This window comes from Tamandua tetradactyla, chromosome 3 (assembly GCF_023851605.1).
Source record: "Tamandua tetradactyla isolate mTamTet1 chromosome 3, mTamTet1.pri, whole genome shotgun sequence".
Lineage (NCBI taxonomy): Eukaryota > Metazoa > Chordata > Mammalia > Pilosa > Myrmecophagidae > Tamandua > Tamandua tetradactyla.
This window is the reverse complement of record NC_135329.1, coordinates 191,587,620-191,610,127: the sequence shown is the minus strand read 5'-3', so window position 1 is coordinate 191,610,127 and position 22,508 is coordinate 191,587,620. Positions and strand designations below refer to the sequence as shown.

The 22,508-nt window shown below is 36.7% G+C and overlaps 1 protein-coding gene across 3 annotated transcripts in view; it reads right to left on the bottom strand.

The window, feature by feature from the left end:
- The window catches only part of XRCC5 (X-ray repair cross complementing 5), a 110,945-nt gene that overhangs the window by 32,809 nt on the left and 55,628 nt on the right, over positions 1-22,508 (bottom strand). For all 3 annotated transcript variants that reach the window (XM_077155061.1, XM_077155062.1, XM_077155064.1), the window contains 2 exons: positions 19,408-19,501; positions 17,872-17,941 (listed from right to left, as the gene is read on the bottom strand). In XM_077155061.1, coding sequence (XP_077011176.1) covers positions 17,872-17,941; positions 19,408-19,501 — 164 coding nt within the window. The remainder of the gene's footprint in view (positions 1-17,871; positions 17,942-19,407; positions 19,502-22,508) is intronic.

The following is a 22,508-nucleotide window of genomic DNA, read 5'->3' as shown; positions in this document are numbered from 1 at the left end:
AGCAATAAATTTCAAAGCACAGAACAATTAGTTGTTGAACAGATTTCAGAGTTTGGTATGGGTTACAACACCACAATTTTAGGTTTTTACTTCTAGTTGCTCTAAGATACTGGAAACTAAAAGAAATATCAATTTAATGATTCAGCAATCATATTCGTTAGTTAAACCCTACCTTCTCTGTATAACTCTACCATCACCTTTGATCTTTCCATTCTACTCTTTAGGGGTATCTAGGTATGGTCATTCTAACTTTTTCGTGTTGGAAGGGTCAATAACATGCAGTAGGGAGATGGAATGAGCTGATGTTCTACAGGTTGGGCCCTCTAAGTTTCAGGACTTACCTGGTCCAGGGACTCATCTAGAGGTTGTAGTCTTCTGGAAAGTTATTCTAGTGCATGGTACCTTTGTAGAATCTTATATATTGCCCTAGGTGTTTTTCAGAATTGGCTTGTTCTAGTTTGCTAGCTGTCGGAATGCAACACACAAGAGATGGATTGGCTTTCAATAAAAGGGGATTTATTTAGTTAATGTATTGTTCTTCAGAGGAAAGGCAGCTAACTTTCAACTGAGGTTCTTTCTTACATGGGAAGGCACAGGGCGATCTCTGCTGGCCTTCTTTCCAGGCCCTTCGGTTCCAACAACTTTCCCTGGGGTGATTCCTTTCTGCATCTCCAAAGGTCTGAACTGAGCTGTGAGTGCTGAGATGAGGTATACTGAACTGCTTGGGCTGTGCTATGCTGAGCGCTCTCATTTAAGCACCAGTCAATTAAATAAAACATCATCCATTGCAGCAGTCATGCCTTCTAGCCGACTGCAGATATAATCAGCAACAGTTGAGGTTCACACGCCATTGACTCATGTCCACAGCAATAGAACTAGGCACCTTCACTTGGCCAAGTTGACGCCTGAATCTAACTACTACATGGCTGGAATGGTTTTGGTTGGGGTTTGGCAAGTTATGATAGGTAGCAATGTCTAACTGAAGTTTGCATAAGAGCAACCTACAGAGTAGACTCTCAACTCTATTGTAATGGCTTTATATATTATCTCTATGCTGAATTCTCCAAGATTTATATCCATAATCCCGATTTTTTCCCTAGGTCCAGACTTGTATAATCAATTTTATATGTCTTTCCCAGAAGGGAATGTAACAATTTCTTCCAGTTTCTCAGGCCAAAAAAGTTGGCTTTTTTCTCACACCCTACATTCAAATGATCAGCAAAACCTGCCAGTTCTCTCTTCAAAATATATGAGAACCTGACCTCTTCTCACCACCTCCACCTACTTCCCTTACTTGGAGTACTACAGTAGTCTTCTAACACCTAACTCATTTGCTTACCTCGACCTTGACTATCCTCAACATGGTAGCTAGAGTCTCTTTTAAAACATAAATTAGATCAGATTATCCTCTACTTAGAAACTCTTCAGTGTTTTCCCATTCTATTCAAAGTAAGGCCTAGGATGCCCCATACTAGTTTGAGCTCATCCTCTGAGGCTTCTTACTGAAGCCAAACACAATTCTAATGCTTCTTAATGAAGCAGGAGCGTCAGGGACATGGTACTCCCTCTGCCTGCCTTGGTCTCCCCACATGGCTTCTCCCTTACTTTCCTCAACTCTCTATTCAAGTGAAGGCTCATCAGTGAGGCCTTCCCTGAAGCCCATCTCATTCCAGTGCTCCCTATCCCTTATTCTGCTTTGACTTTACAGTTTTGATCACCATCTGACACATATATTCTTCTTTGTTCACTATCAGTTTCTTGTCATGATGACTAGGCATTCAACAGACATTCACTGAGTAAATGAAACATGGTTTAAGTTTTAGAGGTTTATACCTTTAAAAACCTCCAGGATGAATAAGCTGTGTACCCACACCTGTCTTTTTTTTGTTCCTTCAATTTAAACCCATACACTGCTGCATTTGGTGCTAGTTATTGTTAAGGGGAATGGATAGCCTAGAATTCACTTTTTTGTTTGTTTGTTTGCTATATGCCCAGGGTCACATTTCACTTTTTTTCATCTGAGTATCCGTTATTGTAAGCACAATTTGTTGAATTTTTGTTTGTTTATTTCTTTCTTCATTTGTTTGTTTGTTTTTGGGAAATGTATGGGCTGGGACTCAAACCCAGTCCCACATGATGGGCAAAGATTCTCCACTGAACTACCCTGGCACCCCCTAGAATTCATTTTTATCAACTATTCCCTTAATCTTACACAGATGGAAATGGTTGAAGTTCTATCGAAGACATTAAAGGAGTAATATATATACAAAAAATAACAGGCTATGTAAGAGAGGCACTGCAGGTATGTGCAGATGATACCCCTCTTCCAACATTGCTATGATCATACATGTGAGTATGTCAGTTTGTTACTGCAGCCTCATCTTATCCTGTTGCCAAGCTCTTTCCCTCCTCTTAGATCAAATTGCTTGATCCCACTAAAGGTGGGAATGGGAGGGTTCTCCAAAAATGTATTTCCTATGGCTATAATTCAAATTTATCATACCCTAAAATAACCATCTTGACACATATAGAGCATTAACAGGAACAGGATTAGTCCTATGAAGAAAATGCAAAAAAGGTAAAATAGAGAATGTGAATATGGATGGGTACTTGGAAAAGAGGGGGCAATGAAGGTGGAGAGCTTTCCTTTTTAACTTTGGATACTATTATGTTACTATTTGTATTTTTTTTCAAAGAGCATTATGTCAGTTCCAAAGTTTTTTGTACCCTAGAAAAGCCATGTTTTAATCCTATCCAATCTTGTGGGAGCAGCTGTTTCTTTTAATCCCTATTTAGCACTGTAGCTTGGAAACTTGATTAAATTATCCCCAGAGGTGTGATACGCCCAGTTGTGGGTATGATCTTTTGATTACATGGAGCTGTAACTCCATCCATTCTGGGTGGGTCTTGATTAGTTTACTGGAATACTTTAAAGGAGGAAACATTTTGGAAAGAGTCAGAAATGACAGAAGCAACAGAGCCAACAGAAACTTCACAGCAGAGCTGACACAGATGTGGACACATGGAGAACAGAGACACGGATGTTTGGGGATGATTTGAGCCCTGCAGACATCCCCATGAGATGTTAAGCAAGCCAGAGCCTGGAGAGAGTCAAGGAAAGCCAAGAAATGAAAGCCAGCCCTAGAGAAGCAAAGTGAGAAACTGCCAGAGGGACAGAGGCTGAAAGCAACAAAGCCCAGGAGAAAGGGACCAGCAGATGCCAGCCAAGTGACTTTCCAGCTTTCAGAGCTGTTCCAAACCCATTGTCCTTTCTTGAGTGAAGGTAACTGTTTGTTGGTGCCTTAATTTGGATACTTTCACTTCCTTAGAACTGTAAACTTGTAACTTACTAAATTTTCCTTTTGAAAAGATATTTCAGTTCTGGTATATCACATTCTGGCAGTGAGCAAACTAACAGAAGCATGTACTAATTTTTTTTAATGAGAAGTCTAAGGAACAATCAAATCATACTGAAACATAAAAAACTGTTATATAAGTACATAATAACCAATTAATTCTATTTTCAGTGAGTTCTAAATGGGAAGACATTTTTCATTTTTTGGCATTTACTGATAGGAAATTTAGAATATTTCTACTTCATTGATCCTTTTAATTTCTGTTTAATTTTATTCTTTTTGTGCAGTATACTTCTTTCTTTCCGCTTATAATTCATATACTTAGAGGAGGGTAGTAAAAAGGACCTTAGAGATTATATATTTTCATCTACTGCCCTCAGGCAGATCTACCAATTTGAACTAGATTTGCTGGAGGTAAATCTTATCTTTGGTTTGTGGACTCTACACATCTTATATTTCCATACATTTAAAATATCAAGGTATTAGTCTTGCTGGCTTTATTATACCCTATCTGGAGTAATGAGAAATGGGATAAATTCTGGGCTAATCCAACCTTAGTTATTTTCTTCTCAGTGTATGTGGTAAAAAATTAATCAAACATTAAAATGTACTAGAGCAAGAATGGCACAAAAAAAGAAACAAATGAAAAGAGGAAGTAATGAATGAATAAATTTTCCAAATCAATTAACACTGACCTAAGACTTGATATACTAAAATATCTACTGCCATTAAAATGAAAATTGATCTTCATTTCACTATTGATCACATTTGTGCTTTAACAAGTTTCTGAAATCTACACAATTTTTTCTGTATTAAGCTTGCCATTTCGTAATGTAAATGAATTCTTCCTATTAGACGGAGGATTCAGAAACACATAAAAAATCTTGCAAAACATGCACCTAAGTTTATTTTTCTTAAAACTCCAAAACCTAGACTATTAATTCCAAGTACACTCTATTACCTGAGTTGACAATGTTTTCTAATGCAGAAATTCACTTGAGGCTGTTGATTATGTTTAGTTAAGTAAGGCAAAAATCTCAAGCCCACAAAATCTCAAGGTGGTTAGCATTCATTACTCAGAACATCATGGAGAACATCTAGAAAAAAATCAACATAGATTGGAGTAACACTCTACCAGACTGACCTAACTTTTACAGAACTCTCAACCGAACAATAATAGAATACACATTCTTCAGATGATATGGAACTATATATGTCCTAGGCCATAAAACAAGTCACAATAAACTTGAAAGATCTGAAACCATTCAAAGTGTGTTCTCCAATCACAGCAAAACTAAATTAAAAATAAAAAAAACAGCAATTTGGAAATTAAGCAACATACTTCTAAATAACCCGAGGGTCAAAGAAGAGCAAATTAAATTCAAAGTAAGCAGAAAGAAAGAAATAATAAAGATCAGAGCACAAATCAATGAGGTAAAAAGAAAAGGGAGATAAATGAGAAAATCAGTAAAACTAAAAGTTTGGTTCTTAAAAAGATAAACAAAATCCACAAATTTTTAGCTAGACTGACCAAGAAAAAGAGAAGACACAAATTACTAACATCAGGAATAGGGGAACATCACCACCAATCTACAGAAATTAAAAATATTATTAGAGAATATTAATATTAACAATGATATATCAACAACTTAGATGAAATGGAAAGACTCCTGTAAAAACACAAATTACCAAAACCAACTCAAGAGGAAATAGAAAGTTTGAATAGATCTATAACAAGTAAAGAAATTGAATTAGTACTAAAAAGCTTCCAACAAAGAATGCAGGTCCAGATGCTTTTGCTGGTTGTGTTAGTTTACAAGCTGCCAGAATGTAATATACCATAACTAGAATGGCTTTAAAAGGGAGAATTTAATAAGTTACAAGTTTACAGTTCTAAGGAAGTGAAGATGTCCAATTAAGGCACTAAGGCACCAGCAAGAGGTTACCTTCACTCAAGAAAGGTTGATGAGTTTGGAACAGCTCTGGCAGCTGGGAAGTCATGTGGCTGGCATCTATCTGCTGGTCCCTTTCTCCTGGGCTCCACTGCTTTCAGCTTCTGCTCCTGTGGAGGTTTTTCACTTTGCTTTCCTGGGGCTGGCTTTCATCTCTTGGCTTCCCTTGCTCTCTCTTCAGATTCTGGCTCGCTTAACATTTCATGGCAACACGTGCTGTGCTCCAAGCATCTGCAAACATCTGTGCCTCTGCTCTCTAAGTGTCGTCATTTGTGTGAGCTCTGCTCTGAAGTTTCTGTTGGCTCTGTTGTGTCTGTCGTTTCTGACTCTCTCCAAAATGTTTCCTCTTTTAAAGTATTTCAGTAAACTTAATAAAGACCCACCTGGAATAGGTACAGTCACATCTCCATCTAATCAAAAAATCACTACCCACAACTGCGAGAGCCATATGTTCATGCATATAATTTAACCAAAAGATTCCAACCTACAGTACTGAATCAAGATGAAAAGAAACAGTTGCTCCCACAAGATAGGATCAGGATTTTTCTAGAGCACATAATACTTTCAAACTGGTACAATGGTTAATTCTATCAAATATTTAAAGAAGAAATAATAACAATCCTATACTTATTCTTTTAGAAAAAAAAAAGAAGAGGAAAAAATACTTTGTAATTTATTCTGTAAAGTTGCTAGTTTCCTGGTACTAAAGCCAGACAAAGACATCACAAGAAGAGCAAATGAAACAAAATCACCCTCAGGAACATACAGGCAAAAAAACTAACAGAATATTAACAAAATGTATTCAGGGACATACAAAATGGATTACAACACATCATGATTGAGTTGGATTGGTTTTACAAGTAAAGTTGGTTTAACAACTGAAAACCAATTAATATAATATACCATTAGTACCAGAAGAACAAAAACTCCATGAACACAGAAAATGCATCTGACAAAACTCAATACCCATGCATAACAAAAACTCTGAACCAATGGTAGGAAACTTCCTCAACCTGGTAAAGAGCAGCTGAGAAAAGTTTACAAATAACATCATAATTAATGGTGAAAGACTGAATGCTTTCCCAATAAGACCAGGAAGAGGGATGACCACTCTCACCACTTTTACTGAACACAGCACTGGAGGCTCCAGCCAGTGCAATCAAGAAATAGTAAAGACATACAATTTAGAAAGGAAGAAGTAAAACTGTCTTAATTCACTGACAACATGATCCTGTAAATAGAAAATCCTAAGGAGTATACAAAATACAAAACAAAACAAAAAACTACTAGACCTAGTAAACAAGTTTAACAAGATTGCAGGATACAATATCAATATACAAAAATAAATTATATTTCTAGATACTAACAATAAACAATCCAAAAATAAAATTATAAATACAATTCCATTCACAGTAGCATCAAAAAGAATAAAATATTTGGAAATATATCTAACAAAGAAAAGCAAGACTTGTAAACTAAAAACTGTAAAACATTATAGAAAGTAATTAAGATAAATAAATGGGAGAAATGGTCTATATACATAGATTAGAAGATTCAATAATGTTAAGATGGCAATTCTCCCTTAACTATTCTATAGATTCAATGCAATCTCTATGAAAATCTTCCAGGATTTTTTTGGTGTGTAAACTGAAAAGCTGACCCTAAAATTTATATGGAAATGCAAAGGACTTAGAATAACCAAAATGATTTAAAAAAATAAGAACAAAGTTGGAGGACTTATACTACACAGTACCAAAACCTACCATAAGGCCATAGTAATCAAGACAGTGTGCTATTGATATAAGGACAGACATATAGACAGATCAATGGAGCAGAACTGAAGAGTCCAGAAATAAACCCTTACATTTGAAGTCAACTGATTTTCAACAAATGGTTTTAGGACAACTGGACACCCCTACGCAAACAATGAATCTAGGCTCTCATCTCACACCATACACAAAAGTCAACTCAAAATGGATTATAAACCTAAATATAAGAGCTAAAAATATAAAACCTCCAGAAGAAAACAAAGGAGAAAATCTTTGTGATTTGAGGTAGGCAAAGATTTTTCTTTTCTTTTTGCAAAGATTTCTTATATATGACAACCAAAAGCATACTCCATAAAAGAAAAAAATGATAAACTGTACTTAATTGAAATTAAGAATGCTTACATTTCAAAAGACATTATTAATAAAAAGAAAAAACAAGTCACAGATGGGGAGAAAATATTTGCAAATCATATATCTAATATAGGACTTGTATATACTTACATCTCAATAACAGAAAGATAAGCAATGTTATAGGGGGCAAAGGATGTGAATAGATTTCTATCAAAGGTGAATCAGCACATGAAAAGATGGTCAACATCAAGACTTCAAGGAACTTCAAATTAAAAACACAATGGAATACCAATATACTGCCACTAGAATAGCTATAATTGAAAAGACTGACAACTCAAGTGTTTCCAAGGATGTGGCGAGACTAGGACCCTCATTCAACACTGGTGGGGATATAAAATGGCACAGCCACTTCTGAAAACTGTTTCTTAAAAAAGTAAACATAAATATCCAAAATAGCCTAGTGATTCTACTCCTAGTTATCAACCCAAGAAAAATTAAAACAAAGACTTGATGTAAATGTTCATAATAGCATTATTTATAATAGCCCCAAACTGAAAATAATACAGCTGTTCATTAACTGGTGAATGGATAAAAAAAGTGGTATAAACATACAATGGGATATTTTTCAGCTGTAAAAAGAAATGAAATTCTGATATATGTGACCTCATGGATGAATCCTGAAGACGTCATGTTGTGTGAAATAAGCCAGACACAAAAGCACAAATATATATATAAGCTCACTGATAAAATAATCAGAAGACGGAAACTCACAGTCAGAATCTAGAAAGATAGGTTATCAGGGGATGGGGTCAAGAAAGGGAATAAGGAATTGAAGTTTAAAATGTACAGTGTTTCTATTTGGGACAATGAAAAAGTTTTGATAATGGATGGTGGTGATGGAAGCACAACATTGTAAATGTAATTAATAGCACTGAATTATATATTTGAATGTGATTAAAAGGGAAAGTTTTAGATTGTATACATGTTACTAGAATAAAATAAAAAAATAAATCCATGGAACTGCACAACACAGTGAGCTCTAAGTCAAACCATGGACTATAGTTAACAGTACAATTATAAAAATGTGCTTTCATCAATTGCAACAAATGAACCACACCAAGGCAAGGAGTTAATATAGGGTGATATATAGGAATCTTGTATTTTATGCATAATTGTTCTGTAAACCCATAACTTCTCTGATAAAAAAAAGTTTATATATATGCTAATTAAAAGAAGCTAGATGCAAAAGGCTATATACTGAATGATTCTATTTATGTGAAATATCCAGAAAAGGCAAATCTGTAGAAACAGAATGTAGTTGCGTGAGTTGGGGGTGGAAACAAGAATGCTGACTTCAAACTGGCACAGGGAACTTTTGGGGTGAGGGAAATATTCTTTAACCAGATTGTCGTGATGATAATCTATAATAATTTATGTAAAATCATTAAATTGCATTTATGAGTACATTTCATAGTAGAAAATTACTCTTCAATAGAGCTATTTAAAAACTGGCAATAAATAACTGCTATTTACCTAAGAGATCTGTGGAGACTTACCAGATGGAAGAAAGATATTCGATATTTCTACTATAGAATAACTGCCAAAGTTGAGACAGCAGATCCCACCCTCATTGCCCTAAGAACACACTAGATTTCAAAGATAAGGCAATTATAAAAGGATATTTCTAATATAAGGAATGGCTCCATATTTCAATGTTTACTGAAATGCAGTGAATATCCTAAGTGTTATGATTGAACTTTATGGTGAGTTAGAGTTATATACCCCAGAAAAACATGTTCTTAAACTTGAACCCATTCCTGTGGATGTGAACCCATTGTATATAGGACCTTTGATGATGTGTGGTCATGGAATCAGGAGGGGTCTTAACACCATTACTGGAGGCTTTACAGAGAAGACCACAAAGAGAAAGCCACGGGGAGCAGTAAGAAGCTCAAAGTCAACAGAACTCAGAAGAGAAAGGGGTATACTGTGTACATGATCATATACACTGTAATGTGATGGAAAAGCCATGGACCCCAAAGAATGCTGGCCAGACAGAAGATACCCCACTTTAGGAGGAGGAAAACCTTTAGCCTATGAAATGTGAGTCAAAAAATTCCTGCTACTGAGCCAACCCATTTTATGGTATTTGTTTTAGCAGCTGAGCAGCTAAAACACTCTTGGTACCAGGAATGGGGTGCTGCTATTACAAATATTAGAACTGTGGAAAATGCTTTGAAATTGAGCACTGAGAAGAGGCTAGAAGAACTGTGCTTGATAGAAAAAGCCTAGACTGCTTTGAAGAAACTGTTTATAGAAGTATGGATATTAAAGGTACTTCTGATAAAGCCTTAGAATGTAAGGATCAATGTGTTCTTGGAAACTGGGGGAAAGGCAATCCTTATTATATAAAGCGAAAGACAATTTGGTGAATTGTGTTCTGATGTTGGTTGGAAGACAGAACTTGAAAGCAAGGAAATTAGATATTTAGCTGAGGCAGTTTCCAAGGTAAATATGGAGGGGGCAGTCTGGTTACTCCTTGCAATTTATAGTGAAATGAAGGAAAAAAAGAGATAAACTGAGGATTGAACTGTTAAAGCACAGGGAAACTGGCAAATAATAATTTGAAAATTCCCAGCCTAGCAGAGAGCATGTGATAAGACTAGGTTCAGAAATGGCTCTATCAGGGACCTTCGTGAGTTTCCAGGAAGTGAGTCTCCAGAGCAGAGGGTTTAAAGGAACATTATTTTGCGGAAGAGGATGTGGCTGAATAAGGATTCAGTCAGCCATTTCAGTGGAAGTCAGGATTGGAAATGCAGTTATCCAGGAAGGATCTATGGAAAATCCTGAAACACTGCTTGCAGATGGTGTGTACCTGCTTGAACTGCAGGCAAGACCAACAAATTTTTGTAAAATTTATATGAGCAGAGCCACTGTCATTCTGTACTGAAAGGGATAATGAAGGGAAAAATTGAAAGAAGAATGATTTCAAGGGCAAAACCATTGAAGCAAAGGTCTGGACCAAAAAGATCTCAGATCAAGAGAGTAGATTCACCCAAAAGATCTCCTCAGGCCAAGAGAGTGGATCACCACATGTGTGGAAAGGGCAGGTGTGCTGCTGTACATGGAGGGGGTGGGCCCTGTGCCCCACTGTTCAAGGAGACCACTGCCACCCCAATGTTTTGAGGTGGTGGTCCTCGTACCCGGCATTCGCTAAGAACCAGGCTGCTGCACAAATGCCTGGAAGGGAATTGCCCTGCTCAGTTTCAGGCTTGTTTGGGACCCAGGAACCCTGTTTTTCTTCTAATTTCTCTCTCCTGGAATTGGAATGCCTAATCTGTTTTCAAGGTTTCACAAGTCTATCAGACAGAGAAAGTTTGCCCTAGAACAGATACTGCCCATAACTGATTTAATGAGATTTTGTACTCAGCATTGTTACTGAAATGACTTAGGCTTTTCGGATGCTGTGATAGATGCATGTAGTTTGCATGTGGGAAGAATATGTCTTTTGGGGGTCCAGATGGCAGACGGTGGTGGCTTGGAGTTATGTACTCAAGAAAAATCTTAATCTTAATCCATTCCTATGGATGTGAACCCACTGTAAAAAAGACCTTCTGATGAGGCTATTTCAGTTAAGATATTGGCACAACTGAATCAGGATGCAGATTCTGATTTAGATATAGAACACAGTTATTCTATTAATGGAGACTTATAAAGAAGGCCACCGAGGAAAAAGCCACGAGAAGAGGCTAGAAGTCGATGCAACCTGGGAGAGAAAAAAGATGCTGCCTTGTGCATGGCCATCTGATGGAGAAGCCAAGAAAACCCAAAGATTGCCAGGCAGCCAGAAGATACTGACTCCAAGAAAAACCAAATTCTCTATCCTCTGAAACTGTGAGCTAGTATATTCCTATAGTTAAGTCAATCAATCTACAGTATTTCTTTTGGCAGCTATAAAACAAATATAGACCTCATTGTCACTGAAGACATAAATCACAGGATTTCAAGTTTAATCTGTTGAAGGAAACTAATATGGGCCTTTAATCACAGCTAATTAAAGACTTTCCAACAATCTATAAGGAATCTAAAAAAAAAGTTAATTTTTCTACTTATTTTCTGAAGACATCTATATTGATAATACTTTCAATCTCTTCTGAAACTGTGTTCTATATCTGCATCAAATTCCTTTCTCTTTTCTGGCCAAGGAAACAAGCTGCCATTTTTAAAAAGTTTTATGTAGACATGGATGGGTCTAACAAAAAGGACTGACTGTACCAAGTTATACTTGTCACTTCTTTCTGTGTCAGCATATTTTTTTTCCCATGGGCTTGCAATTTGAAAGGGGAGAACCAAAACACTTTTATTGCATTTAACTGGAACACCAAGCTGTTCCTAGGCTCCTCTTACATATTTCAGCTGATTAATGACTATTTTAACAAAAGCCTAACATCCTTTCCTAAACATCTTAATTGGTTAAGAGCTTCTGGTTTTTTTGCCATAAGCAGTCACTTTAAGTCATTGATTAAAGCAGTTTGCACATCAGCACAATCTGAAATCAGTTTCCTTTTTCAACCAGCTGGGCTGAAGAAGCAATCTTGAAGACAGCCCAATTCAAGGAGAACCAAGCGGGATGCCTGGCATGACAATGATCTATCACTAGGCAAGGTAAAATCACAGAATTTATAGGAGATGGAAAAAAAAGAACCAAATTACCACGAATAAGTACTTTAACCCTTCTTTGGCTCATAAATCACACTCATAAGGCTTATTGTAAGCGTGAATACTAACAGCAAGTTAGATAACATACTCTAGCTCCTAAGTACCCCTGAATATTTGAAGGCAAAATCCCATGTTTCCATTGAAGCCAATGGTGAGCATTTGCCTTGTTCCACTGATGGCATAGGTCATCAATACAAGTCAATCGATCAGTTATTTTAAATGCAAGCTTGGATGGACTCTGCTCTCTTCTAAGTGTTCTGGTGCTGGGAAAGCACTCATGTGAATTCCACATTTTCAGCCAAAAAAAAATCCTTTCCATTTTTAACATAAAAAGGGATAAATACTCAGCCGGTTTAAGGCAAGCATCTTTACCATATAGCATGAGAATACAAAGCATGGGGATAAAATGCGAACACTGTCTTAATATAACAGTATTCTTATTTTATTCCTTTTAATGCTCTAAGGGAGAAACATAAGTGCTCACTGAGAACATAACTACAGTGAACATGCTTTTATTTTTATGCTACCAGTTGTCTCTCTTTCTTAATGGATAGCCAGAATACATTTTATAAGAGCCATACCCTGTAATTAGAGATATTCTGATATACAGATTGTCAGGAACTTGAAAGGTTTTCAGAAGCACAGTAAGAATGGATAGAAGCCATTTAGGGAGATTTGCTGGAAACAGAACTCACTTTTAAAGTGGTTATGTGTGTAAGATGGAAGTTATTTTTCCAGGTCTTTTTATTGTTTCTTTTTGTCCTCATTTCAATGATTTCATTTTAATTATTTGGCTGATGAGTTTCATTATATTAGAATGTAAACTCAGGGTGGTGCCGTGCCATCTAATGAAATTTATATGACCAATGAAGAAATAAAAGCCACAAAAACCCAAGAATTGGCGCTCTGGAATGTGATGCAGTGTCTTCCACAAATATGCAATAATTGGTTGAAACTTACCTTTACTACACTGGGTTTTAGTCCACCCACAAAGAAGATGAGTAAGACTCTAAAGCACTTTGATACTTAATTACCATGACAAATACTAATGTGCCTTTTAGCAGGTATGCTCTACAATTCCAAATAGACTGATCTGTCACTGATAAATGTCATTAGTAAGTGAGGCATAAAATAAGCCCCAATTATCAAGTTATAGAGTCTATCTAAAACCAAACATGCCAAAGAGGAATCAAGTGAAAAACAAATTAGATATTTTAAAAATATATAAAAAGTATAGACTAACCCTCCAGAATCCATGATTATGTATTTTTTTCTCACCACTAGATGCATTTCTGCTATTCTGGGGAAGAACTAAAAAAAGTATGGCAAATTTGTTTTAAAAATAAGAACAACATTTATAGGGCTAAAGATGTTTAAATCTTTCTGGTTTTTGATAGACCTTAATTTCTTAAATTTATCAGCTGTGTATAAAAAAAACAAAAACAGATAGAGGCCAAATCTATAGCTTTTTAGTTTGCCTATTTCAAAAGAGCTACGCTAGGTTACAAAAGTCATACCCAAGAATAAATCAGGGCCAATTATAAAAAAAAAATATACACAGAAAATTTATCCTATATCACAACTGTTGAGAGCGCAGGCACATATACACTTTAGAGCTCTGTTCATGGCAAAAAAAATCACAATCTATGTAAGTAAACCACTGCGCAAATGGATAGTGTTATATACCATACAAAAACAGAGCTGAAGAAAAACTGTCTATATGGCTTCGATGAATGATATAATTTTAAAAGTATTAACTAAATGCCCCACATTCTGCCTAGTCCTGGAAGGTCTCACAGAAGTGAATTCTAAGAAATACCTTTTGAAAACTGAAAGGATTTTGTTTGATGAATGAGAATTAGGTAGATGGGGAAGAAAGGCAAAAAGATTTGAAGATGGGATGTGATACAAACAAATGAGAGGAAAGAGACAAATTAAATGATTCTGAAGCCACAGAATGAATTCCATTGCCTTCTAATCAAAAGGATATGTGAACACAACTGCTCAGTTGGACATTAATCCGATGTTAAATACCAACTATTTGGAAGTCCATGCAATTTCTACTTAGGATGTCTTTTCTTGACAGGTCGTTCTAGTTTGCTAGCTGCTGGAATGCAATATACCAGAAACAGAATGGATTTTAAAAAGGGAATTTAATAAGTTGCTAGTTTACAGTTCTAAGGTCGAGAAAATGTTCCAATTAAAACAAGTCTATAGAAGTGTCTAACCTAAGGCATCCAGAGAGAGGTATCTTGATTCAAGAAGGCCAATGAAGATCAGGGTTTCTCTCTCAAATAGAAGGGCACATGGTGAACACAGAGTTTCTCTCTCATCTGGAAAGGAACATGGTGAACACTCTCCAGTACTAAAATCTGTTCTAGTTTGCTAGCGGTCGGAATGCAATATACCAGAAACAGAATGGATTTTAAAAGGGGAATTTAATAAGTTGCTAGTTTACAATTCTAAGGCTGAGAAAATGTCCCAATTAAAACAAGTCTATAGAAGTGTCCAATCTAAGGCATCCAGGGAGAGATACCTTGGTGAACACAGTCATTGTTCTCCCTCGGCTGGAAGGGCACATGGTGAATGCAGTCAAGGTTTCTCTCTCATCTGGAAAGGCATGTGGTAAACACAGTATCATCTACTAGCTTTCTCTCCTGGCTTTCTTTCACGAAGCTCCCCAGGAGGCATTTTCCTTCTTCATCTCCAAAGGTCACTGGCTGATGGACTCTGCTTCTCGTAGCTTTGTCGTTTGCTCTACTCTCTCTGAATCTCTAATTCTCAAAAATGTTTCCTCTTTTATAGGGCTTCAGAAACTTATCAAGACCCACCCAAATGGGTGGAGACACGCCTCTACCTAATCCAGCTTAACAACCACTCTTGATTAAATCACACCTCCACAGAGATGATCTAATCACACTTTTAGGCATACAATACTGAATAGGGATCAGAAGAAACCACTGCCCCTATAAAATGGAATTAGGACTAAAACATGGCTTTTCTAGGGTATATACATCATTTCAAATGAGGACACAGGTATTTTTTTTTCTTCCTTAAGCAGTCATGTTCATGTGAATTCAGTTTGGTGGAACAGAGCTACATCACCCTCTCACTACTCAGAAGTCTGCTACAGAACCTATTTTCTAAGTGATAAAAACAGTCGATGGAAGAGAGAATCTTCCCATGTTATAAAAAGTTACATTCCATTCTTCTGTCTCCAAATATTCATCTTTTCTAGCTTAAGGTCCTCAGATAACTGTTTTTGATGGACCAGGTAACATTCAAACTATTTTACATAATGTCACATACTCAGTGGGAAGCTATAAATTCAGACATATCTCAACCACGCAGTGAATATTTCGACAATTAAGATAATGTGGTTCCTTCTCCATTTTGCTATCTTTTAAACATTTGAGCTCTCTTCTTAAGTATATATGAGGAAACATCAAGGAGTTGGAAATCCATGGTGTTCCTCCTTGAAGCTCTGTTGAACAGCTGGGTGGAGGAGGAGGTTCAGGTAAGTGGATAAGTTCAGTCTGAGGAGTCTCAGAGACTTTACATTATCTACAAAATTATATCATTCATCGAAGCCAGACGATTGTGATGATGCATTAGGAATATCGTGTAGTGTGTACGGAAACAATCCTATACTCATGACTGATGGGTGATTATTAATACATACAGCTGTGGTCAAGGATGTTTCTATTGTAATACTGCAGTGAAAGAATGGTGTAGTGGGTAAGGAGGGAGGAAGAAAGAAAGTGGGAAAAGAAGAGCACCTGCAAGAGAATCAAAGACAACCCACAGAAGCATCAGCAACCAGAAATGACATGACTGCTGCCTGGGGTTCAGAGTGTTAGTTATCTCCTCTCTGCCAATAAACTTAGAACAGGAAACATCCTTCACACTGAAAAATCAGAAGATAAGAAAATCTGTAGCTGCCTATTGCAGACTGCTGATATCAAGGGGACAGGATCATGATACTCTCAGGAAGGTTGTGCCACCATTAGGCCAGAAAAAAAGTAATTAGGCCCATATTTCAGCATACAACAATAGATGAAAGGGCCAAATTCTACCTAAGGGTAAAACAATCTTACCAACTATCTATTGTTGATAATGCTTTTGGCAAAAGAATCAATATAGATAGAGTGGGGAAAAGCATATATCTGCCTTGTCCCACTCCCCCACCTCCTTTCTGTACCTCTAGAGAGAGATTTCTAGGAGGGATAAATATCATCACCAGTGAAGCATAAGACAGTTTAAAAGTCAGAACAGTCATCTTTGGGCTTGCAAAGAAGTGAGTCTTGGCTCACAAAAGGGCTCTGTCTAAAAAGGTATAAAACTAGAAAATCAAGACAAAATTTCTGGAGCTTGAAGGAAGAAAGGGAAGCCAAGTTAGGAACACAAAACAGAATGAGTTGCTAACAAGTGGGCAGTCACTTTCTGTGGTAGTTAGATTCAGGTGTCAACTTGGCCAGGTGAAGGCACCCAGTTCTGTTGCTGTGGACGTGAGCCAATGGCATGTGAACCTCATCTGTTGCTGATTACAAACACAATCAGCTAGGAGGCAAGCCTGCTGCAATGAATGACGTTTGACTTAATTGGCTGGTGCTTAAATGAGAGAGTGCAACGTAGCACAGCCCAAGCAGCTTGGCATACCTCATCTCAGTACTCGCAGCTTAGCCCAGGCCTTGGGAGATTCAGAAAGGAATCATCCCGGGGAAAGCTGTTGGAACCCAGAGGTCTGGAGAGAAGGCCAGCAGAGATCACCCTGAGCCTTCCCACATAAGAAAGAACCTCAGATGAAAGTTAGCTGCCTTTCCCCTGAAGAACTAATGAAATAAATCCCCTTTTATTAAAAGCCAATCCATCTCTCATGTGTTGTATTTTGGCAGCTAGCAGACTACAACACTTTCCCAAAACTCTGGAAATTTGGCTTTGTGAACTTTGACCCACCAAGTCCTAGATGGAGGTACAGAGATACATGTACCGTCCCAACACTGGTGACATGCCAGGACTCAAAATCACAAAGTAAAGGTAGAGTGTACTCCTTAGAAGTCCTATCCATAGACACAAGCTTTTAAGATACATGACTTCATAATGTTAAAGAAAAACAGGGGGAAGGGGAGTAAAGAGGGCATCAGGAATCAGGAGAAACAGTAATAAAGTAGAAAAATCCAGTACTTGAAAGATAACTCGGTTTGAATCTTTGTGTGATTTTGGAAGAAGTTCATTACACTTTTATAGCTTTTTCCTCTATAAAATGAGGATAATAATACTTATTGTAACCTATATGCGATCCAGGGTCTACATGCCTTTCCAAGGTTAGCTTCACTATACTGCCTTAAATCCCAATTATATAACCTGGGAGACATATGCTTTCCTAAGATTTGAAAAATTCTCAGTAATTTTATTTTCTCATGGTCTCTTTGGACTCTGAGCTCCCTTTTCTCAGGTGCTTTGTCTGCCTTGCTTGATGTCTTTCTTAACAGGGAGATCCACAAGACAGTTCTATCTCTGGACAGACTTGTGCAGAGTTGACCCTCAGATGGTCATGATGTTGCCTCAATGAGCTCACTTTGACAAACACAAAGATCTCCAGTAAAGAAAAACGCTGTTAAGAGCATTGCAATGAAAGCCTGCCATTAGTAATTAGGATTTTTTAATCAGTTAAACTAATTAAACACCTTCTCTTAGATGTAAAGCAAATGGCAAATCACTCACCTTCCTCAAAGCTGGCATTTTTCTGCCTCACTAGAACACGGAAGTTTTCAGCAGGAGTCACACTTCCAACCTAGAATACACCCACAGACAATAAACATGCAGACCACCTCTCTTTTTGGCAGTACCCCACATAGTACAAGATGGCCTAATGCAGTAAGTGTGCTCTTATAAAATAAAAATAAAAGGCTTTTTAAATTCATTTTCATTTCTATTAAAAAGCTAGTAGACTGCTGTGGCCAAAAGCTGTCATCTGTACTTTGACTTACCTGCTTTTTTTCCAGTGCTAATTTCTTTGCAAGCTGATTTCTTTCCTGTGGTGTCATAAGTATCACAACCCAAGCCACCAGTCAGTCATGTGGCACAGACTGCCTGTCCATCCTGACACCAAACTGATTAGGAAGGGAAGGACTATGCAGTGTAGAGTCAATTCAGAATATATTTGTTCCACTAACACGACATGAAAAATAACAGCCTAACGCCTGATTCACTGAATTGTCCTTATTGGGGACTGCTGCTAACCCTCTGGTATTGACACTTTGGTAGACTATATAAACAAGCCAAAGGTGAAGTTGCCCCCAAAAGAAAAACAGATGTTCAAAGATTTACTGCAGTATCAGATGGTAAAGTTTCAAGGATGAAAATCTCTAGTGCACTCTATGGCACTTTCTGATCACAACTGTTTTTAATTTTCCAGTTTCAAACTTAACCTAAACACCACTTAGCTCAAAGGAGAGAAAGCAACAGAGTTGCTACTATGGCTGGTGAACTTTAATACAAAATGTACTAAAACTTCCAGTCTGCTCTAATACAACAAGCAGAATAGCTCCCAGAATAAAAAAGTTATGATTTTTTTCCTTTACCATAAGAGTAAACATTGAATCCAAATCATTTTTCAGATGTTCAATTTTTTCTAGGAGCATTTCTGTTTGAGATAGGAACCAGTGCTGACCATAGTCCTTAGTATATTTTATTAATAAGGGACCATTTTTAAGATTCACTGATTAAAAATAATGCCACTAAAAATAAGGCAATATGTTTAAGTTTCAAAAACTTCTTAAATAAAGATAATCTCAAGTATCAAAGGATAGTCTGAGCTACTCTTACACTTATGAATACTGTTCTGAAGTTGTATTAGAAATTAAATGAGAGTTAGACTATTTTATATGTTATATTCTTGGAGATCATAGCATTCACCCCCCAGCCATCCTATCATTTTGACAAACTGAAAAGCTGCAACATGAATATAACAAAAAAATCTCTACATAAAGTGCTACCACTGAAGTATTTCATGATATGTAACATAGGGTATGTAATATATAACATATTTTATATTATATAATATATAGAAAATTCTAGATAATTCACTAGCAATAATTATTTAATAGAAGAAAGGAAGTGTGGTGTGGGCCTTTACATTCACATACTGAGAGAATCAGAGAAAGTGATATGTTAAAGGAATAACAAAAACTGATGCAATCTCCACCAAGCCCCAACCTTCCTGAAAAGAGGGAAGCACACTGAGTAAGGTCTGCTTACACTGGTGACACTGCCCTTGGCCAGGCTGGAGATACTGAAGTGGACATCCCCTTCTTCAGACTTGTATTTTTTAGAGGTGGGTCCATCTTCATGTCTGGAAAAGAACAGTTTTTTTGTTTTGTGTTTTTAGTTTCCTCAAAATCTTAAAACAAAACCAAACAACACAAAACCAGAATTGCTGATATTGAAAAGTATAAACTTATTTTCCAAGCATCAAAAATAAATAGCCAGGGTGCATGGGTAGTTCAGTGATTGGAATGCCCACCTTCCATACGGGAGACCTGGGTTTGATTCCTGGACCATCCACCATCCCCCCACAAAAAGTAAAAAATAAACAGCCACACTTATTCCTTCTTTGCAAACAGCCTGCTTTCCTTTCCCAGTCTCAAGAATTCTGATGGCAGCCTGGCTTTGTTTCACAGGTGTACAGGAATCATGATTAATAGTCACTTCACAAAGCCCTCTCCAAAGCTGAAACTGCAAGCACAGGTAATGGAAACTTTACATTAAGTAAGAAACCCATTTACCCTTCAGATATTATTTGCAAGTTCCTGTCTCACAATTGGTAGCTATTAGCTTTTCATGTACACAGAAGACCTTTGTGTCTAATAAACCAGCTTCTGTGTTGTGTATGTGAGAGCTGGCTTCTACTTACAGCTGTCAAAACTTATTAGACAATCCTTAATTAAATATGTAGGAGCTTGCTCTTAGAGAAGTCTTAAAAACTATTAAAAAAATAGTTTTCAAAAGAAAACAACTTTTTTTATATAAACCTAATTCTGTTTTGGGCAATATACTGACAGAGTCCAATAGTATCTCTGGGCTAGAGGAAAAATGACTTCAAGAAAGTGTTTCAAATATCTGCCTCAAACAAATGGCTGGCTTTAATATCCTGCCTTTTAAGAGGAGGTCAAAGGAGTAGAAAATCAAACCCAAAGACTCTACCCGGAATCTTCCATAAACCTTTGAACATAAAGACATAACATTTTTCTTCCAGAGAAATAACCAATTTGGGGTAAAAGCAGCTGTCAAGAAATAGGTGAATGATAAAAATGTAGTATCTTTAAATACATTTTTCCCCCCAAAACCTCAACTTTCAGACAATGAGGTTTAAAAAAGAAATTACCCTGAAAATAAAGCAAAGAAAAATACGGCATAAGCTGGCTTACTCAATAATGAATCACCTCTCACAGTTAGGTAAAAGGACAAAAGTAATCATGGCCGTACAGAAATGAATTATAAGTTTTCATTGACATGTTTCCCATTCATTATTTGCCTTTTTTGCTTTGAGAAGTAAAGAACAGGTAAGTGGAAAACAGAAGGATAGGGACCAAGAAACAGTTAGAGAGTGAGTCATCCAAACTTTTTCCTTAGAAGTAGAATAAAAAATAACCACACAAACAAAGCCTGGATGACAAAAATGGAGGAAAAATGCACATAACCATGGAAGCATGAAATTCCACTAGAATTAGAGTTCATAAAAAAAAAAAAAAGACTATAGCCTTTCTGCTAACCACTGTCAGTTTTCCTCAAGAGACATATAACAATATTTTGAGCTTTGGCTTTATCATCAGGAAATGATCACTTATGATGAAAAGTGCCATTAGCATATCAACTATTCTTTCCCAAAACAAATTAACTATATAGTGATATTAAGAAGCATAACTATAAGTATAGCACTACACTAAGTTCTGTGGGAATACAAAGTTGAATCATATGAAGAATTTATTAAACTCTACAAAATAAGATTATAGGAAAAGAAGTGGAAGGAGACACATATACCAATTCTCCCGATTCAGGGAGGTAAAATCAAACCCAGGAATAAGCAGAAAGTAATGAAAATTTAATACGGCTAATATCCTCAAGACCAAATCATTTAATACGATTATTAGGAATTTTATATATATTAAACTCATAATGTCTATGTGAAATGAGAAAGGGCAATGACTATCATCCCCAAATTATTTGAGGAGGGCCTAAGTCCCAGAAGGCAGAAATTATCCATGTAAGATCACAAGAGACATACAAAATGTAAACAGCTGCTGAACTTGGATGGTGTGGGACCTTGGGTAATTTGTTCCTCTTTTTTTTCCCATTTTCTTTGATAAGTATGCATAAATTTTATAATTCTTATTTAACCAAATATTTACTAAATACATACTATGTCAGGCATTAAGCTAGAGTCTAAGAAACTCTAGATACACAAAATTTAATATCCAACACTTTCAAGAAGTACAGCCCAATAAAAAAGATAAGTATATAAATACACAATTAACAAAATACTGTCATAGTTGCATATTCCTTTCAGAGGACAACAAGTAGTTTTACTTGATTAGAGCATGAGCTGCAAGCTGGGAAATAAAGAGTTGTGGCTGGGAAATATTTAAATTAAAGGCACAGAAAAATGGTTCTGTCATGGTAGTTGGATTATGGAGAGATACTTATTTTCTTTCTGCTTATCTGGGTTTTATCATTTAGGTGACAAAGTTTGATCTTATGCTGAATAATGAAATATCCTTAAAAGCCAGGATTTTAAATCAGAGGTCAAGAATGGCATCCAGGAATCTGTGAACTACCTGAAATGTTATGCAAAACTTGGTCTGTTAGGGTGAGAGGTCACAGTTTTTATCCAATTATCAAAAAGGTCCATTATAAAAAAAAAAAACAAGAATCATTATATCAAAGAATTTTAAGTAAGAGGGTTTTTTGTTTTTTAATAAAATCACCTGAGTAATAGATTGCAGAATGGAATGGAAAGGGATAAAACTGAAATGAAGATAAATTAGTTAAGAAGTTATCTCAATGAGTAGAAAATGGTAGCTTAGTGAGGTATGGAATTTAGTTCATCCTCCAGAGCAGCTCCTAAACAGCTAAGAACAGTACAGAACAACTGCTGGGGCTCAATCAGTAAGCAAACACACAGCGAACACCAGTCTCGACAAGCTGGACAGGCTGTGATGCCATTCAGAATTGTGAGGCCCCCAAGCCATGGAGGCCGGCACCCCTCCCCCACAGGCTGTTTCCTGGAGGGGAAAGGAGAGACTTTACTAATAGTAGGGACTAGTAAACAAATTCTGACTACTGAAAATAGGCCCTCAGCT